Source organism: Panulirus ornatus, chromosome 61 (genome assembly GCF_036320965.1).
Source record: "Panulirus ornatus isolate Po-2019 chromosome 61, ASM3632096v1, whole genome shotgun sequence".
NCBI lineage: Eukaryota > Metazoa > Arthropoda > Malacostraca > Decapoda > Palinuridae > Panulirus > Panulirus ornatus.
Genome location: NC_092284.1, coordinates 5,684,659 through 5,701,254, shown reverse-complemented (window position 1 = coordinate 5,701,254; position 16,596 = coordinate 5,684,659). Strand labels below are relative to the sequence as shown.

General features: G+C 46.2%; 1 protein-coding gene across 1 annotated transcript; it reads right to left on the bottom strand.

Moving 5' to 3' along the window:
- Nucleotides 1-5,214: 5,214 nt before the first annotated feature.
- Nucleotides 5,215-11,322, bottom strand: LOC139767479 (uncharacterized). Its single transcript, XM_071696900.1, has 2 exons — nt 10,739-11,322; nt 5,215-5,869 (listed from the first exon to the last, which is right to left on the bottom strand). The coding sequence occupies exon 2, from the start codon at nt 5,867-5,869 to the stop codon at nt 5,276-5,278; it is 594 nt and encodes a 197-aa protein (XP_071553001.1). The 5' UTR covers nt 10,739-11,322; the 3' UTR covers nt 5,215-5,275.
- Nucleotides 11,323-16,596: the final 5,274 nt, after the last annotated feature.

The following is a 16,596-nucleotide window of genomic DNA, read 5'->3' as shown; positions in this document are numbered from 1 at the left end:
CACACAACCTCTCTAGATAAACAAAATTACAGGAAGGGAAATTGACGTACCCAGCAAAGAAACCACAAAAAGACACTGAACCGAACCATTTCCTTCCTACATGGGGACACAAATGCTCAAAACAGCACCACTCACCATTAAGAAAGAAAGGTATAGAACACGACGAACTACATCACCAGCAATGACCAACTCTAGCGAACAAGGAAGATCTTAAGTTCCACAACACCAAGACATGAAGCCCTTCTAACCCAGACGAGTAAAATCCCATCTCCAAGAGAACACACAAAACATAATCACCGAACGCCACTCCTGACCACATCCTTTAATAGAATACTTAGGGAAAACCAACTCAAAATCCACCGTAACACATTTGTTGACATGTTCCTTCCTCCTACTGATATTCACAGTTCAATCGAAACTCGCCAAAACCTTCTCTTCACCAGACCCAAATGATAAATGAAACTCTCATTGAAAAAACTTTGGCCCAATGGCTTCTTTAAGCAATACCATTGCACCTTCATCCACTCATACAATACAATCTCATACACCCGAAAACCTGCCAGCGTAGTACCCTATCTTGGAACACTTCAAGCCTCCAAACTCCCTTTTTTTCCTGCCAGTCGGTAAATATGACATTTTCATCCACTCGACAAAGCTCTAAACTCATCGATCCATTACGACACTGCACAACATGACTCCCAGTATGGAAAACGCGCTGTTTTCTGCACTGGTAAACATTAGACACCCAAAATGTAGTTCCCTATCCACAACCAGGTCCTACTGATCTTTCCAATGGTATACCCCAGACGCTTCTCATGACCTGATTTAGTCCAATGACAGCACGTCGATCCCTGCATACCACATCGTTCCAATTCACTTCATCCTGTGCACGCCTTTCACCCTCTTGCACGTTCAGTCCCCGATCGCTCAAAATCCTTTTCACTCCTGCCTTGCATCTCCAATTTGGTCCCCCACTTCTCCTTGTTCCCTCCACCTCTGGCACATATATCCTCTTTGCCAATCTTTAGTCACTCATCCTCTCCATATGTCCAAACCATTTCAACACACCCTCTTCTGCTCTCTCAACCACACTCTTTTTATTACCGCACATCTCTCTTACCTTTTCATTACTTACTCGATCAAACCACCTCACACCACAAATTGTCCTCAAACATTCCATTTCCAATACATCCACCCTCCTCCGTACAACCCTATCTACAGCCCATGCCTCGCAACCATATGATATTGTTGGAACCACTGTTCCTTTAAACATACCCATTTTCGCACTCCAAGATAACGTTCTCCCTTTCCACACATTCTTCAACGCTCCCAGAACCTTTGCCCTCTCCCCCATCCTATGACCCATTTCCACTTCCATGGTTCCATTTGCTGCCAAGTCCACTCCAAGATATCTGAAACACTTCACTAACGTTATAAATACACACATATACCCTATCTGTCGCCAGGTACCAATTCTATTGACAAATGCCTTGGGAGAGGATGAACAGCTGGGTTGAACTGTGGATCAATTGCTACCGGGAACGTTAACCGCTACACCACGGGAGCTTAAACCAGGTACCAATTCCATTAAACCAACCCACAAGGGAGAGGATGAACAGTTGGGTTGAACTGTGGATCGACTGAGGCGAACAGGATTCGAACCTATGTGAGTACGACTCCGGACGGCCCGTAAATGCCTCAGCAACGCTGACCGCTATACCACGAAGGCCCAAATGGCCATATAATAAAAACAGAACAACGGAAACGTAAAATTCTGGAGTATAAGAAGTTCAACGATGAGTGGTTGTGGTGTATTGATCTCTCGCATCTAAACTACACGTGATATGGAATGATTCTCCTGAGAAGAATATGTAACACAGCTGTTACGTAGTGAGCATTGTACTGGCAGTGGCATGCCGACTGTTCACTAGTGTTCAATCTAAAGTAAAGATGAAAAATAGTTGCGTTCTTGCATTTCGTTGTCTGTGCGTTCGAGTAAAAGAAAAAAAAAAGAAAACGCACCAACTATTTAAGTCAGAAACGCGAGAAAGTAGTTTTTTTGTTTGTTTTCTTTTTCGATGTGATTTTAAGTTTTTGTGTGTGTGTGTGATTAACTGCTGCCGTGGTTCATAGCAACACACAGCAACACGATGCCTGCTTGCTGCCGTGGTTCATAGCAACACAACAGCACGGATGATTGCTGCCGTGGTTCATAGCAACACACAGCAGCCTAGATGCCTGCTGCCGTGGTTCATAGCAACACAGAGCAGCACGATGGATGACTGCTGCCGTGGTTCATAGCAACACAACAGCACGGATGATTGCTGCCGTGGTTCATAGCAACACAACAGCATCCCAGATGCCTGCTGCCGTGGTTCATAGCAACACAGAGCAGCACGATGGATGACTGCTGCCGTGGTTCATAGCAACACAGAGCAGCACGGATGACTGACTCCTGTCGTGGTTCATAGCAACACAGAGCAGCACGGATGACTGACTCCTGTCGTGGTTCATAGCAACACACAGTAGCACGGATGACTGACTGCTGCCGTGGTTCACAGCAACACACAGCAGCATGTATGACTGACTAATTGTCGTGGTTCATAGCAACACACAGCAGCAATACGGATGACTGCCTGCTGCCGTGGTTCATAGCAACACGCAACAGCACGGTGCCTGCTGCCGTGGTTCATAGCAACAACACACAGCAGCACGGATGCCTGCTGCCGTGGTTCATAGCAACACACAACAGCACGGATGATTGCTGCCGTGGTTCATAGCAACACACAACAGCACGAATGATTGCTGCCGTGGTTCATAGCAACACACAGCAGCACGGTGCCTGCTGCCGTGGTTCATAGCAACACACAGCAGCACGATGACTAACTGCCTTGGTTCATAGCAACACAACAGCACGGTGATTGCTTGCTGCCGTGGTTCATAGCAACACACAGCAGCACAGATGACTGCTGCCGTGGTTCATAGCAACAACACACAGCAGCACGGATGACTGACTAATTGTCGTGGCTCATAGCAACACAACAGCAGCATGGATGACTGACTGCTGTCGTGGTTCATAGCAACACACAACAGCACGGATGACCGACCGCTGCCGTGGTTCATAGCAACACACAACAGCACGGATGACTGCCTGCTGCCGTGGTTCATAGCAACACACAGCAGCACGGTGCCTGCTGCCGTGGTTCATTGCAACACAACAGCAGCACGGATGACTGACTGCTGTCGTGGTTCATAGCAACACACAGCAGCACGGATGACTGACCGCTGCCGTGGTTCATAGCAACACACAACAGCACGGATGACTGCCTGCTGCCGTGGTTCATAGCAACACACAGCAGCACGGATGATTGCTGTCGTGGTTCATAGCAACACACAGCAGCACGGTGCCTGCTGCTGTGGTTCATAGCAACACAACAGCACGATGACTGCTGTCGTGGTTCATAGCAACACAGCAGCCCAGATGACTGCTGCCGTGATTCATAGCAACACACAGCAGCACAGATGACTGCTGCCGTGGTTCATAGCAACACACAACAGCACGGATGACTGCCTGCTGTCGTGGTTCATAGCAACACAGCAGCCCAGATGACTGCTGCCGTGGTTCATAGCAACACACAACAGCACGGATGACTGCCTGCTGTCGTGGTTCATAGCAACACACAGCAGCACGGATGACTGCCTGCTGCTGTGGTTCATAGCAACACACAGCAGCACGATGCCTGCTGCCGTGGTTCATAGCAACACACAGCAGCACGATGGATGACTGACTGCCGTGGTTCATAGCAACACACAGCAGCACGGATGACTGCCTGCTGCCGTGGTTCACAGCAACACACAGCAGCACGATGACTGCTGGCGTGGTTCATAGCAACACACAGCAGCACAGATGAATACTGCCGTGGTTCATAGCAACACACAGCAGCAGCAGCATGGATGACTGCTGCCGTGGTTCATAGCAACACACAGCAGCAGCATGGATGACTGCTGCCGTGGTTCATAGCATCACACAGCAGCCCATATGCTAACTGCCGTGGTTCATAGCAACACACAGCAGCACAGATGACTGACTGCTGCCGTGGTTCATAGCAACCCACAGCAGCACGATGACTGCCTGCTGCTGCCGTGGGTCATAGTAACACATAGCAGTACGATGACTGCTGCCGTGGTTCATAACAACACACAGCAGCACAGATGAATACTGCCGTGGTTCATAGCAACACACAACAGCACGATGGATGCCTGCTGCCGTGGTTCATAGCAACACACAGCAGCACAGATGAATACTGCCGTGGTTCATAGCAACACACAACAGCACGATGGATGACTGCTGCCGTGGTTCATAGCAACACACAGCAGCACAGATGACTGACTGCTGCCGTGGTTCATAGCAACCCACAGCAGCACGATGACTGCCTGCTGCTGCCGTGGGTCATAGTAACACATAGCAGTACGATGCCTGCTGCCGTGGTTCATAACAACACACAGCAGCACAGATGAATACTGCCGTGGTTCATAGCAACACACAACAGCACGATGGATGCCTGTTGCCGTGGTTCATAGCAACACACAGCAGCACGACGGATGACTGCTGCCGTGGTTCATAGCAACACACAGCAGCACGACGGATGACTGCTGCCGTGGTTCATAGCAACACACAGCAGCACGACGGATGACTGCTGCCGTGGTTCATAGCAACACACAGCAGCACGACGGATGCCTGCTGCCGTGGTTCATAGCAACACACAACAGCACGATGGATGCCTGTTGCCGTGGTTCACAGCAACACACAGCAGCACGACGGATGCCTGCTGCCGTGGTTCATAGCAACACACAGCAGCACGACGGATGACTGCTGCCGTGGTTCATAGCAACACACAGCAGCACGACGGATGCCTGCTGCCGTGGTTCATAGCAACACAGCAGCACGACGGATGCCTGCTGCCGTGGTTCATAGCAACACACAGCAGCACGACGGATGACTGCTGCCGTGGTTCATAGCAACACAGCAGCACGACGGATGACTGCTGCCGTGGTTCATAGCAACACACAGCAGCACGACGGATGACTGCTGCCGTGGTTCATAGCAACACAGAGCAGCACGACGGATGACTGCTGCCGTGGTTCATAGCAACACACAGCAGCACGACGGATGACTGCTGCCGTGGTTCATAGCAACACAGAGCAGCACGACGGATGACTGCTGCCGTGGTTCATAGCAACACACAGCAGCACGACGGATGACTGCTGCCGTGGTTCATAGCAACACACAGCAGCACGGGAGGCTATCCTGATCCGTCAAACTCTCGTCGTCTTCAAGGTTCGACCCCCCGCCCTTCTTCTTGTTACTCCGGCTGCCGTCGCTGTCGTTGTCGCCGAACCTGTAACTGAAATGGTCGCTGTCGAAGCTATGACTTCGACTGGTGCTGTCGTCTTTGGTGTGCCCGCCTTGCCTGGGGCTCCAGTCGCTGTCGTTGACCGCCTGATGGAGGCTGTCCAACACCCCCTTCACGCTATTGCTACTACTACTACCACTGTTGCCGTGATCTCTCGCCCCTTTCCTTCGGGCGGTGAAGAGGCCCTCGGTGTCGCTGCCGGGGCTGTTCAGGAGCTCCGGGCCGCCGTAGGGAGGGTCTTCCAGGGCCTGGCCCTCGTCGCTGTCCTTCAGGAAGGCCCCGCCAGCCTCGATGTAGTCGCTGAACATGTCCCGCCGACTGTCTTGGCTCTGGGAGTCTTCCTCACCGTCACCATAGTCGTGGGTCGCCACCCTACGACTGCTGCTCCTGCTGCTGCTGCTGCTGCTTCTCCTGCTGTAGCTCCGTCCGTAGTCGTCTTCGTCGCTGTCGCTCATCTGGAAAGACCAGGAAATAGATGGATGATTGGCCGGAGTATTAACGAAATAGATGGATGATTGGCCGGAGTATTAACGAAATAGATGGATGATTGGCCGGAGTATTAACGAAATAGATGGATGATTGGCCGGAGTATTAACGAAATAGATGGATGATTGGCTGGAGTATTAACGAAATAGATGGATGATTGGCCGGAGTATTAACGAAATAGATGGATGATTGGCTGGAGTATTAAAGAAATAGATGGATGATTGGCTGGAGTATTAACGAAATAGATGGATGATTGGCTGGAGTATTAAATAGATGGGTGATTCGCCGGAGTATTAAATAGATGGATGATTGGCTGGAGTATTAAAGAAATAGATGGATGATTCGCCGGAGTATTACGTCTCGGTCTGATAATCATTAGAAATATATATATCTATATATTGCTTCAGAGAAATATATTTCTCCTCCAGAATCAGTTCTCTCTCTCTCTCTCTCTCTCTCTCTCTCTCTCTCTCTCTCTCTCTCTCTCTCTCTCTCCATTTCTCAATGAGTGCTAAATGTAGCAAGTGCACAAATGTTAACGTGGAACGGACTGATCCCTTATCATACGTACCGTTCCTTGAAGGAACGGACTGATCCCTTATCAGACGTACAGTTTCCAAGCCTGGCTGAAAGGCAGCCATAACCCAGGAAGAAATGGGTTAGAGCTGAAACGTAGGTCACCATTTCGACTGTGTTCCCCTGCAAATGTTCTCCTATGTTCACCGGGTGGGACGCTTTGGCATGTCGCTCTCTAACTGGATCGCTTGTCTTGCTGCCTCCACCCGTTCCAAGCGATCTCCGCTGCCAGACATGACCAGCAGATAAACCCAGCCTTTGTGTTAACGTTGTTCTTAATCCCTTTCCTCTAGGTAAGCGTTCACACTATCACTCAACGGTCAACGCCAAGGCCACTACTACAGACAAGTGACAAACCGTTTTGTGATAGTGTGAAAGCTTCACTAGAGGAAGGGATTTAGAACAACGCTAACACAAGGGTTGGTTTTCTGGTCATGTCAGGCAGCGGAGATCGCTAGGAACGGGTGGAGGCAGCAAGACAAGCGATCCAGTCAGAGAGCGACATGCCAAGGCGTCCCACCCGGTGACCACAAGGGGAACAGAGTCTCGCCGAATGCTGGAATCAGCTTCCGAAGAAGGCCGTTGAAAGGTCCAAATTTTGAGCTACGTTTCAGCTCTTACCCGTTTGTTCCCATACCATCCTGTTTTCCACATATCTCATTTTGTATATGGAAATATTCTCCAAACCCGAAATACTTCGATCCCAAGCATTTCGGATAAGGGGTACTCAACCCCCTTCGACAGACCTGACTCTAGGGAGGAGTTCAGCAAGCTGCTCACATCCGACATAAGGCTATAAAGAGAATCTGATCCTCAAGTTTGGCCAATCGATCTTTAAAAAAAAAGAAGCCGATCGCATTAGAAAAAAAAAAATTGCACAGAAACAGAACAGAAGGTCTCTGGAAAACAACAAAAAACGGTACCACAACGTTGAATGATGACATAAAAAGGAGGGGAAAAAAAAGGAGACAAGAGTGATTTGATCAAGGCGAATGGAACGCAACCTTTACGATTTCATAGAATGAATCGATGTAATATGATAATAATAATAATAATAATAATAATAATAATAATAATAATAATGATAATAATAAAAATAATGATAATAACGATAATAATAAAATATTAATAATGATAAAATAATAATAATGATAATAATAATAATAATAATAATGATAATAATAATAACAGTAATAATAATAATAATAATAATAATAAACGACGTAACTTAATATTTAAGAAAAGACATAATGACATACTTCTATGGTACGAGACCAGTGGATGAATGGATTGAAATGACAGAGGCTATGGTTAATGCAGATACAGTAGAGAGATATTGAAGATGTTGTATGGCAGTAGAAATGTGCAAGGGATGAGGTCCTACGGGTGTATAACTCCCTCCCCGTAGAATATAATGAAGTAACTATAAATAGGTAATTACACACACACACACACACACACACACACACACACACACACACGTGCGCGCACGAGAAGGAACACACACACACACACACACACACACACACACACACACACACACACACACACACACTCACACACATACACACACACACACACACACACACACACACACACACGTGCGCGCACGAGAAGGAACACACACTCACACACACACACACACACACACACACACACACACACACACACACACACACACACACACACACTGTCAAGGAAGGAGAGAGAGAGAGAGAGAGAGAGAGAGAGAGAGAGAGAGAGAGAGAGAGAGAGAGAGAGAGAGAGAGAGAGAGAGAGAGAGAGAGGCAGAAGGGGGGTTGAGATTAACTTTAATGACAAGATTGATAGAAGGAGGAGTGTGGGGTTGTGGGGGTGTGGGGGTGAGAAAGGGTGAGGAGGGACTCATGCAAGAAGAAGCGAGAGAGGCGTCCAGCGCCACAGGAACAAAGACCCACACAGCTACACCACAGAAGGGGGAAACTGGGTCGAAATGCGGAGGTAATGTGTGATGGTCAGCAGGCAGTAAAAGGACGATATATATATATATATATATATATATATATATATATATATATATATATATATATATTATCCCTGGGGATAGGGGAGAAAGAATACTTGCCACGTATTCCCTGCGTGTCGTAGAAGGCGACTAAAAGGGGAGGGAGCGGGGAGCTGGAAATCCTCCCCTCTCGTTTTTTTTTGATTTTCCAAAAGAAGGAACAGAGAACGAGGCCAGGTGAGGATATTCCCTCAGAGGCCCAGTCCTCTGTTCTTAACGCTACCTTGCTAACGCGGGAAATGGCGAATAGTATGAAAGAAAGAAAGACATATATATATACATATATATATATATATATATATATATATATATATATATATATATATATATATATATATATATATAAAAGCTCATACATGTATATACACATACATATACATATCAACATATACATAAATATACATACACATATGCAGATATTACATACAGACGCATGAACATATTCATACTTGCTTGCCTTCATCCATCCTCGGCCCCACAGCAACGCGATATATATATGTATGTATATATATATATATATATATATATATATATATATATATATATATATATATATATATATATATATTTTGCTTATACATAGGGATCAAGACTAAGATTGGATCTGTACAGTTAATAATGAACAAAATGAAGGCAAGCAAGTATGAATATGTACATGCATATATATGTATATGTCTGTGTGTGTATGTATGTGTATGTATATATGCGTGCATGGGCGTTTATGTCTATACATAAGTGGATGGGTGGATGGGCCATTCTTCGTCGTTTCCTGGCGCTACCTCGTTGACGCGGGAAACAGCGATTAGGTATTATGAATAATAATAATGATAATAATAATAATAATTTTTATGATAATGATAATATTAACAATAACAATAATATATATATATATATATATATATATATATATATATACATTTTTTTTTTTTTTTTTTTTTTTGCTTTGTCGCTGTCTCCCGCGTTTGCGAGGTAGCGCAAGGAAACAGACGAAAGAAATGGCCCAACCCACCCCCATACACATGTATATACATACGTCCACACACGCAAATATACATACCTACACAGCTTTCCATGGTTTACCCCAGACGCTTCACATGCCTTGATTCAATCCACTGACAGCACGTCAACCCCGGTATACCACATCGCTCCAATTCACTCTATTCCTTGCCCTCCTTTCACCCTCCTGCATGTTCAGGCCCCGATCACACAAAATCTTTTTCACTCCATCTTTCCACCTCAAATTTGGTCTCCCTCTTCTCCTCGTTCCCTCCACCTCCGACACATATATTCTCTTGGTCAATCTTTCCTCACTCATTCTCTCCATGTGCCCGAACCATTTCAAAACACCCTCCTCTGCTCTCTCAACCACGCTCTTTTTATTTCCACACATCTCTCTTACCCTTACGTTACTTACTCGATCAAACCACCTCACACCACACATTGTCCTCAAACATCTCATTTCCAGCACATCCATCCTCCTGCGCACAACTCTATCCATAGCCCACGCCTCGCAACCATACAACATTGTTGGAACCACTATTCCTTCAAACATACCCATTTTTGCTTTCCGAGATAATGTTCTCGACTTCCACACATTCTTCAAGGCTCCCAGAATTTTCGCCCCCTCCCCCACCCTATGATCCACTTCCGCTTCCATGGTTCCATCCGCTGCCAGATCCACTCCCAGATATCTAAAACACTTCACTTCCTCCAGTTTTTCTCCATTCAAACTCACCTCCCAATTGACTTGACCCTCAACCCTACTGTACCTAATAACCTTGCTCTTATTCACATTTACTCTTAACTTTCTTCTTTCACACACTTTACCAAACTCAGTCACCAGCTTCTGCAGTTTCTCACATGAATCAGCCACCAGCGCTGTATCATCAGCGAACAACAACAACAATATATATATATATATATATATATATATATATATATATATATATATATATATATATATATATATATATATATATATTAGTTTATTACTAACTACATATCTATGATTCTCTCGATCACTATGTATACATGTGTGTGTGTATATGTCACACGTGTGTGTATGCATGCATACATAAGTTTACGTACGTGTGCGTGTGTGTGTGTGTGTGTGTGTGTGTGTGTGTGTGTTTTGCTGCAGGATGTAGGCGTCACGGAACTATGAAACAAACGTGTTACGTTGTTAAGACGACCCGTAACGAGCACGCGTCACACTTACCTTCACACAAGGTGTGGGTGTGGGTGTGTTGGCCCCAGCGACACACTGGTGTGGCTAGCTAGCGACACTCCTCAGCGATCTTTTACGTTGCCGAAGAGAGTGAGGAGAACCCGCGTGTGTGTGTGTGTGTGTGTATGTGTGGGGGAGGGAGAGACAGGGAAGAGCGGCAACGCTGCGCTGATCTATATCCGCAGTAGCCCTCCTTAAACTGTCCGGAGGGCGTGACGTCACCCTGCACCTCCGCACTACACCAGAGAGAGAGAGAGAGAGAGAGAGAGAGAGAGAGAGAGAGAGAGAGAGAGAGAGAGAGACAACACCAGAGCGAGGCAGGCGGGCAGGCAGCTGGCTGGCTGGACGGTCCCTCCCTCCCTCGCTCGCTCGCCTCGCCCGCTCCGCCTCACCCGCGCCTGACGCTCGCTCCTCCCTCCCTCGCTCCAGACGTCAGGCACCGTTCACCTCCGCACTACACCAGAGAGACACACAGACCCACACACACACACACCAGAGCGAAGGAGGAAGGTAGCTAGCTGGACGCTCCCTCCCTTGCTCTAGCCTTCACCCTACACCTCCGCACTACACCAGAGAGACACACAGACACACACACACAACACCAGAGCGAGTAAGGCAGGTAGCTAGCTAGCTGGACGCTCCCTCCCTCCCTCGCTCTAGCCTTCACCCTACACCTCCGCACTACACCAGAGAGACACACAGACATACACAACACCAGAGCGAGGGAGGCAGGTAGCTAGATGGACGCTCCCTCCCTCGCTCTAGCCTTCACCCTACACCTCCGCACTACACCAAAGAAACACACAGACACATACACAACACCAGAGCGAGGGAGGCAGGTAGCTAGCTGGACGGTCCCTCCCTTGCTCGCTCGCTCGCTCCTCCTGACGCTCGCCCGCTCCCCTCCCTCCCTCGCTCCAGCTCGCCTGCCTGACGCTTCCTCCCTCCCTCGCTCATGTCCGTTTTCTGTGGTCACGAAACTCCGAGATGTAAATATGGAATGTTTTTTTTTTGTTTTTTCCCTTATCTTTTATTGCTTGCGAGATTTATATAGATTTGGCAGTCGTGTGAATTGAAGGAAGGTTGAGAGATGGGGACGATGTGTGTTTTGAGATGGTGTTCGGTGTTGGATGAATGTAATTAAGACGTTTGAAAAGAGATTGTATCATTAGACTCATCGCTTACCCAATGAACCTCAGCGTAAACAAAGGCGTCAGCGAACGAAAAATGAGTTTTAACGTGATAAGAAAACGTAATTTTGCTCCGTAGTTATTATCATTATTTTTTTTAAGTTATCGCAGACTCTCTCTCTCCCCCTCGCTGCAGATGCACATTAACCTTCTGGTGTCCCCGTTAACGCCGTCGTTCATCACAGGAGCGTATGTGGTGCATAAGCGAAATCCAGCGTCGGAGGCGAACCAAGTGGTGTGGGTTCATCACCACCACTGGATGAATTCCTCCCTCTGGTTCCAACACCACCACTGGGTGACCCTCCTCCCTCTGGTGCCAACACCACCACTGGGTGACCCTCCTCCCTCTGGTGCCAACACCACCACTGGGTGACCCTCCTCCCTCTGGTGCCAACACCACCACTGGGTGACCCTCCTCCCTCTGGTGCCAACACTACCACTGGGTGACCCTCCTCCCTCTGGTGCCAACACCACCACTGGGTGACCCTCCTCCCTCTGGTTCCAACACCACCACTGGGTGAATTCCTCCCTCTGGTGCCAACACCACCACCACTGGATGACCCTCCTCCCTCTGGTGCCAACACCACCACCACTGGATGACCCTCCTCCCTCTGGTGCCAACACCACCACCACTGGATGACCCTCCTCCCTCTGGTGCCAACACCACCACCACTGGATGACCCTCCTCCCTCTGGTACCAACACCACCACCACTGGATGAATTCCTCCCTCTGGTGCCAACACCACCACTGGATAACAGCCTCACTCTTCATTATTCCAGGGTTGGCCAAATCAAAGCTTATAGTCTTTTCCTGGACATAAAGTCTCTTAATTCTGGCATCATTTTTGTTGCTCTTCTCTGGACCTTTTCTATGAGCTCTATGTAATGACTGACCTTGAGAAGCATATGCCATGTTTGGCCTTATGTAGGACCTGAACAGCTTGTTAAGTATCCTTAAACTATACTTGAAAGATATGATATTTACCAATAAACAGTTTGTACTCTTAACTATCCTACCAATGTGGTGCTTTTTGTCAACAAGCTGAGAAAAAGTAGATTTCCAAAGCTTTCTCAAACACAGAATCCTGAAGCTTACATAGCCTCTTAGATATTGGTCATATTAAAGCATTTCTTCACTATGTCTTCATTACTGTACAGTGGCTCGGGTTGAGTTTCATCAGACATGTACCTGGCTAACTTTATATGTTTTTAGGGGTTCCCTATTGTAAGTTGATGCAATCTCAAGTCCATTTCACTTCCCTCATGACCTTGGCCATTATCTCCACACATATTCAGGTGGGAGTCCATCATCCCTTCAGTAAAGTCGTCGAGGTAAATCAAGAATAGAAATGGTCCCAGAAGAAAACCCAGTGGTATTCTTGCTGGTGAAGTGAATCCATTTGGAGAAAGTTCGTCGAACCTGCATTCTTTTGCTCTCTCCCCACTGAAATCATCTTATATCCAAGGAAGGAGCTTCCATCTTATTCCCACTTGGTGATCCTGCCTCTTAATCATCATCTCCCACTCTACTCTATCTCATGCGGCACCGGGTCAAATGCTTTCTAGCAGTCCAGACACAAACACTCCAGACAGCCTTTTCTTTTATCTAAAACAGAACTCCCTCTCTCGTGCAACTCGAAGTGGTTTCTTACACATGAAGTCCTCACCTTGCCACCACACTGTCTCTCACTTGGGCCATTTCAACACATCCAAGACACTTTATGCATAGACACACACACACATCACAGCACTTTATGACCTGTTCTCCCGACAGGTGGACGTGGCAAGCTTTCTTGGAGCTGCGCGAACCTCATAAGGATAGAAGGACTCCCGGAGCAGGGAGCAAGTAGGTGATGTTTTCATATCCTGCGTCGCTTGATCAGCTTCCGACCTACCCACTCCTGTCAATAAATTCCGTCTGTTTTCGTCCTGTTCTCAAACTAAACAGCTGCTGTGAACGCTCTTTCTGCACCCTCCCTACTCATAACAGATTTTCCGTATGTATTTTGATCCTTTTCATATATCTGAAAAGCCTCTAGTTACGTCTAGAAAACAATAGACAAACGGGATATATCAAGACGTCTGACAACATTCCCCAAGAACATTTTTAGATTCTATGGAGCCTGACTCGCTTACTGTGTCGATAAAAAAACATAAGAATATATATACGAAGACCCATATGGACGTATGTGGGTGGAGCCTGTATGCTACGTCATTGGCCCTAAACAAAGAAAACGTGCTGGTCCAGGGGTACCTAAAACAGAGATTCATCTACACTTTGCTCACACTTTCTATATCTTTCCTCACAGTATCCATACTTTCCCTCACATCATCCATATATATATATATATATATATATATATATATATATATATATATATTCTTTTTTTAACTATTCGCCATTTCCCGCGTTAGCGAGGTAGCGTTAAGAACAGAGGACTGGGCCTTTGTGGGATATCCTCACCTCGCCCCCTTCTCTGTTCCTCCTTTTGGAAAATTAAAAAAAAAACGAGAGGGGAGGATTTCCAGCCCCCCGCTCCCTCCCCTTTTAGTGGCCTTCTACGACACGCAGGGAATACGTGGGAAGTATTCTTAATCCCCTATCCCCAGGATAATATATATATATATATATATATATATATATATATATATATATATATATATATATATATATAGGCTTAGATGCGAACCTTACAATGCTGTGATTACATCAAAACTTGTATGTAGGGCCAAGAAATGCTTAAGATCCTTCATCATTGATGCATTCCACTAAATGCCACTTTGCTTCGACACGCCTGAATCCACGTTTTGCAAACGTATTGGGCGATTTCAGATGTCTACATGTATGTATAGATTTAAGAGGTCGAGTTAATGCTTCTAAGATCTCTCCCAGACGGAGTAGGATTCGTATATCTCAGTGTAGACACCTTTCGAGCCAAATGATATAAGTGGGTATGTGACTTGTTTAAAAAGTGATGATCAATTGCTTTATCCCAAATAAATTCAATTAATAAATCATGGCGCAAATACGTGGAGAATGTGTCTTGATAATGGCAAAATTTCACCTGTAACAGATCCCGCGAGAATCTAAGAGCGTTTTTTTCAAATCTATCGGTAAATATTACGTTACTTATTTATCATCTTACCCCCATAATTTCCCTCTCACTTAACCCCATTATTTCCCACTAGTTCTCTCTGCACCCACGCATCGAAGGAACACTCCAACCCACACTCACTTCAAGACTGCCATACATGTTCTACAGAAAATCCCATACTCTTAAATCACATTTTCTATGACACCAACGAATGCATACAAAAAAACAGACCTCAGACCATAATCCTAAAACAAACACATTCGTAATCTAATAATCTCACTTGTTTTTGTTTTCTTGTATGTGAAGATGATGACATATCCAGTGAGACACGGGTCTTTGAGGGCCCATTCAGTGATTCTAACTGGTGTCTGCTGTTCTAACACCACTCGTTAATGAAGAGGAAGGACCTCGCTTCCATACAGAGGCCATCACAGGCTAATCTCATGGGATGGTTAGATGAAGAAAATATAAAAAAGGAGACATTAATGCCTGCACCAAGTGGGTGAAATCCTATGGTTCGTGTGCGCTTGCTTGTAACATTTAGCTTATCTGGGTTGGGATGCTGTGATGACACTCATAAGGTGTTGTATTATGTTGGGTTTGTGATGTTGTATTATGTTGGGTTTGGAATGTTGTATTACGTTGGGTTTGGAATGTTGTATTACGTTGGGTTTGGGCGCTACAGACGAAGTAATGTCTTTGACATCCTGTTGTCACCTGTGCTACAGACCCGGGCACTGAGCGTCGCTTCACAGAAGAAAACAGTGTTTACAATTAGCTTGTTCTTGGTTCCTGGCTGAATGTCCATCATCCCTAACGACTCCGTCGACAATCGACGTACATATGTAGCCACCACAAACCACTTGGTAGAAATGGACCAGTTGTTGAGGGATTGGATTCGATTACAAAATCTAGGCTTATAAGCCAAGAAACTGGAGCATCTAAGAGCTATTCGTTGAAAACATGGAGTAAAATCTTTGTATGGAGCCTTGCCATATTTCTCCCTTGGTTCTTGCTTCGCCTCAAGCTCATCTGAGCTTGAGATATTGCCCTACGTGGGCCTCGTCGTCCCTCAGTTCCTACCTGGGCTGGGAAATCCAGTGGGTGAGGGAGGAGGAGACAGCTGTCGCAAGGATCGCTGGAGAGAGGTGGTTTGGGCGTCAGTGTGGATGAGGGAAGACTTGAAGTCCAAGTTCGACTGAAGAGCTTTTTAAAATATTCTTATCAAGTCTTTTCCGTCAAGTAGAGCGGCCGTTCGATGGTTTTCAGAGGAGACGATGACCCTAAGTGTGCTTTTTAAGGGATAGTCTTATCTACGTTCTCAAAGTGGATACTGGAAGTCGTAGTTTGGATGTGATGGTGAAGGTACAAATTTCTTCCATGTCTGCATAGAAGGAATGACTTTAGCCATTTCCATGTTTCCAGGTTATCATGATTTACCAACCTAGATTCAATTTTATCCTCCTAACGACTGTCTTTGTTCCTTTAAGATGAAGAGTTACTCATTTTTCCTCTAGTTTCAGCTAGAAATTCATTGATTCATACGTCATTTTCTATATCCGTA

Excerpts from the sequence above, each read along its gene's own strand:
- LOC139767479 (XM_071696900.1), bottom strand. The coding sequence starts at position 5,869 with ATGAGCGACAGCGACGAAGACGACTACGGACGGAGCTACAGCAGGAGA.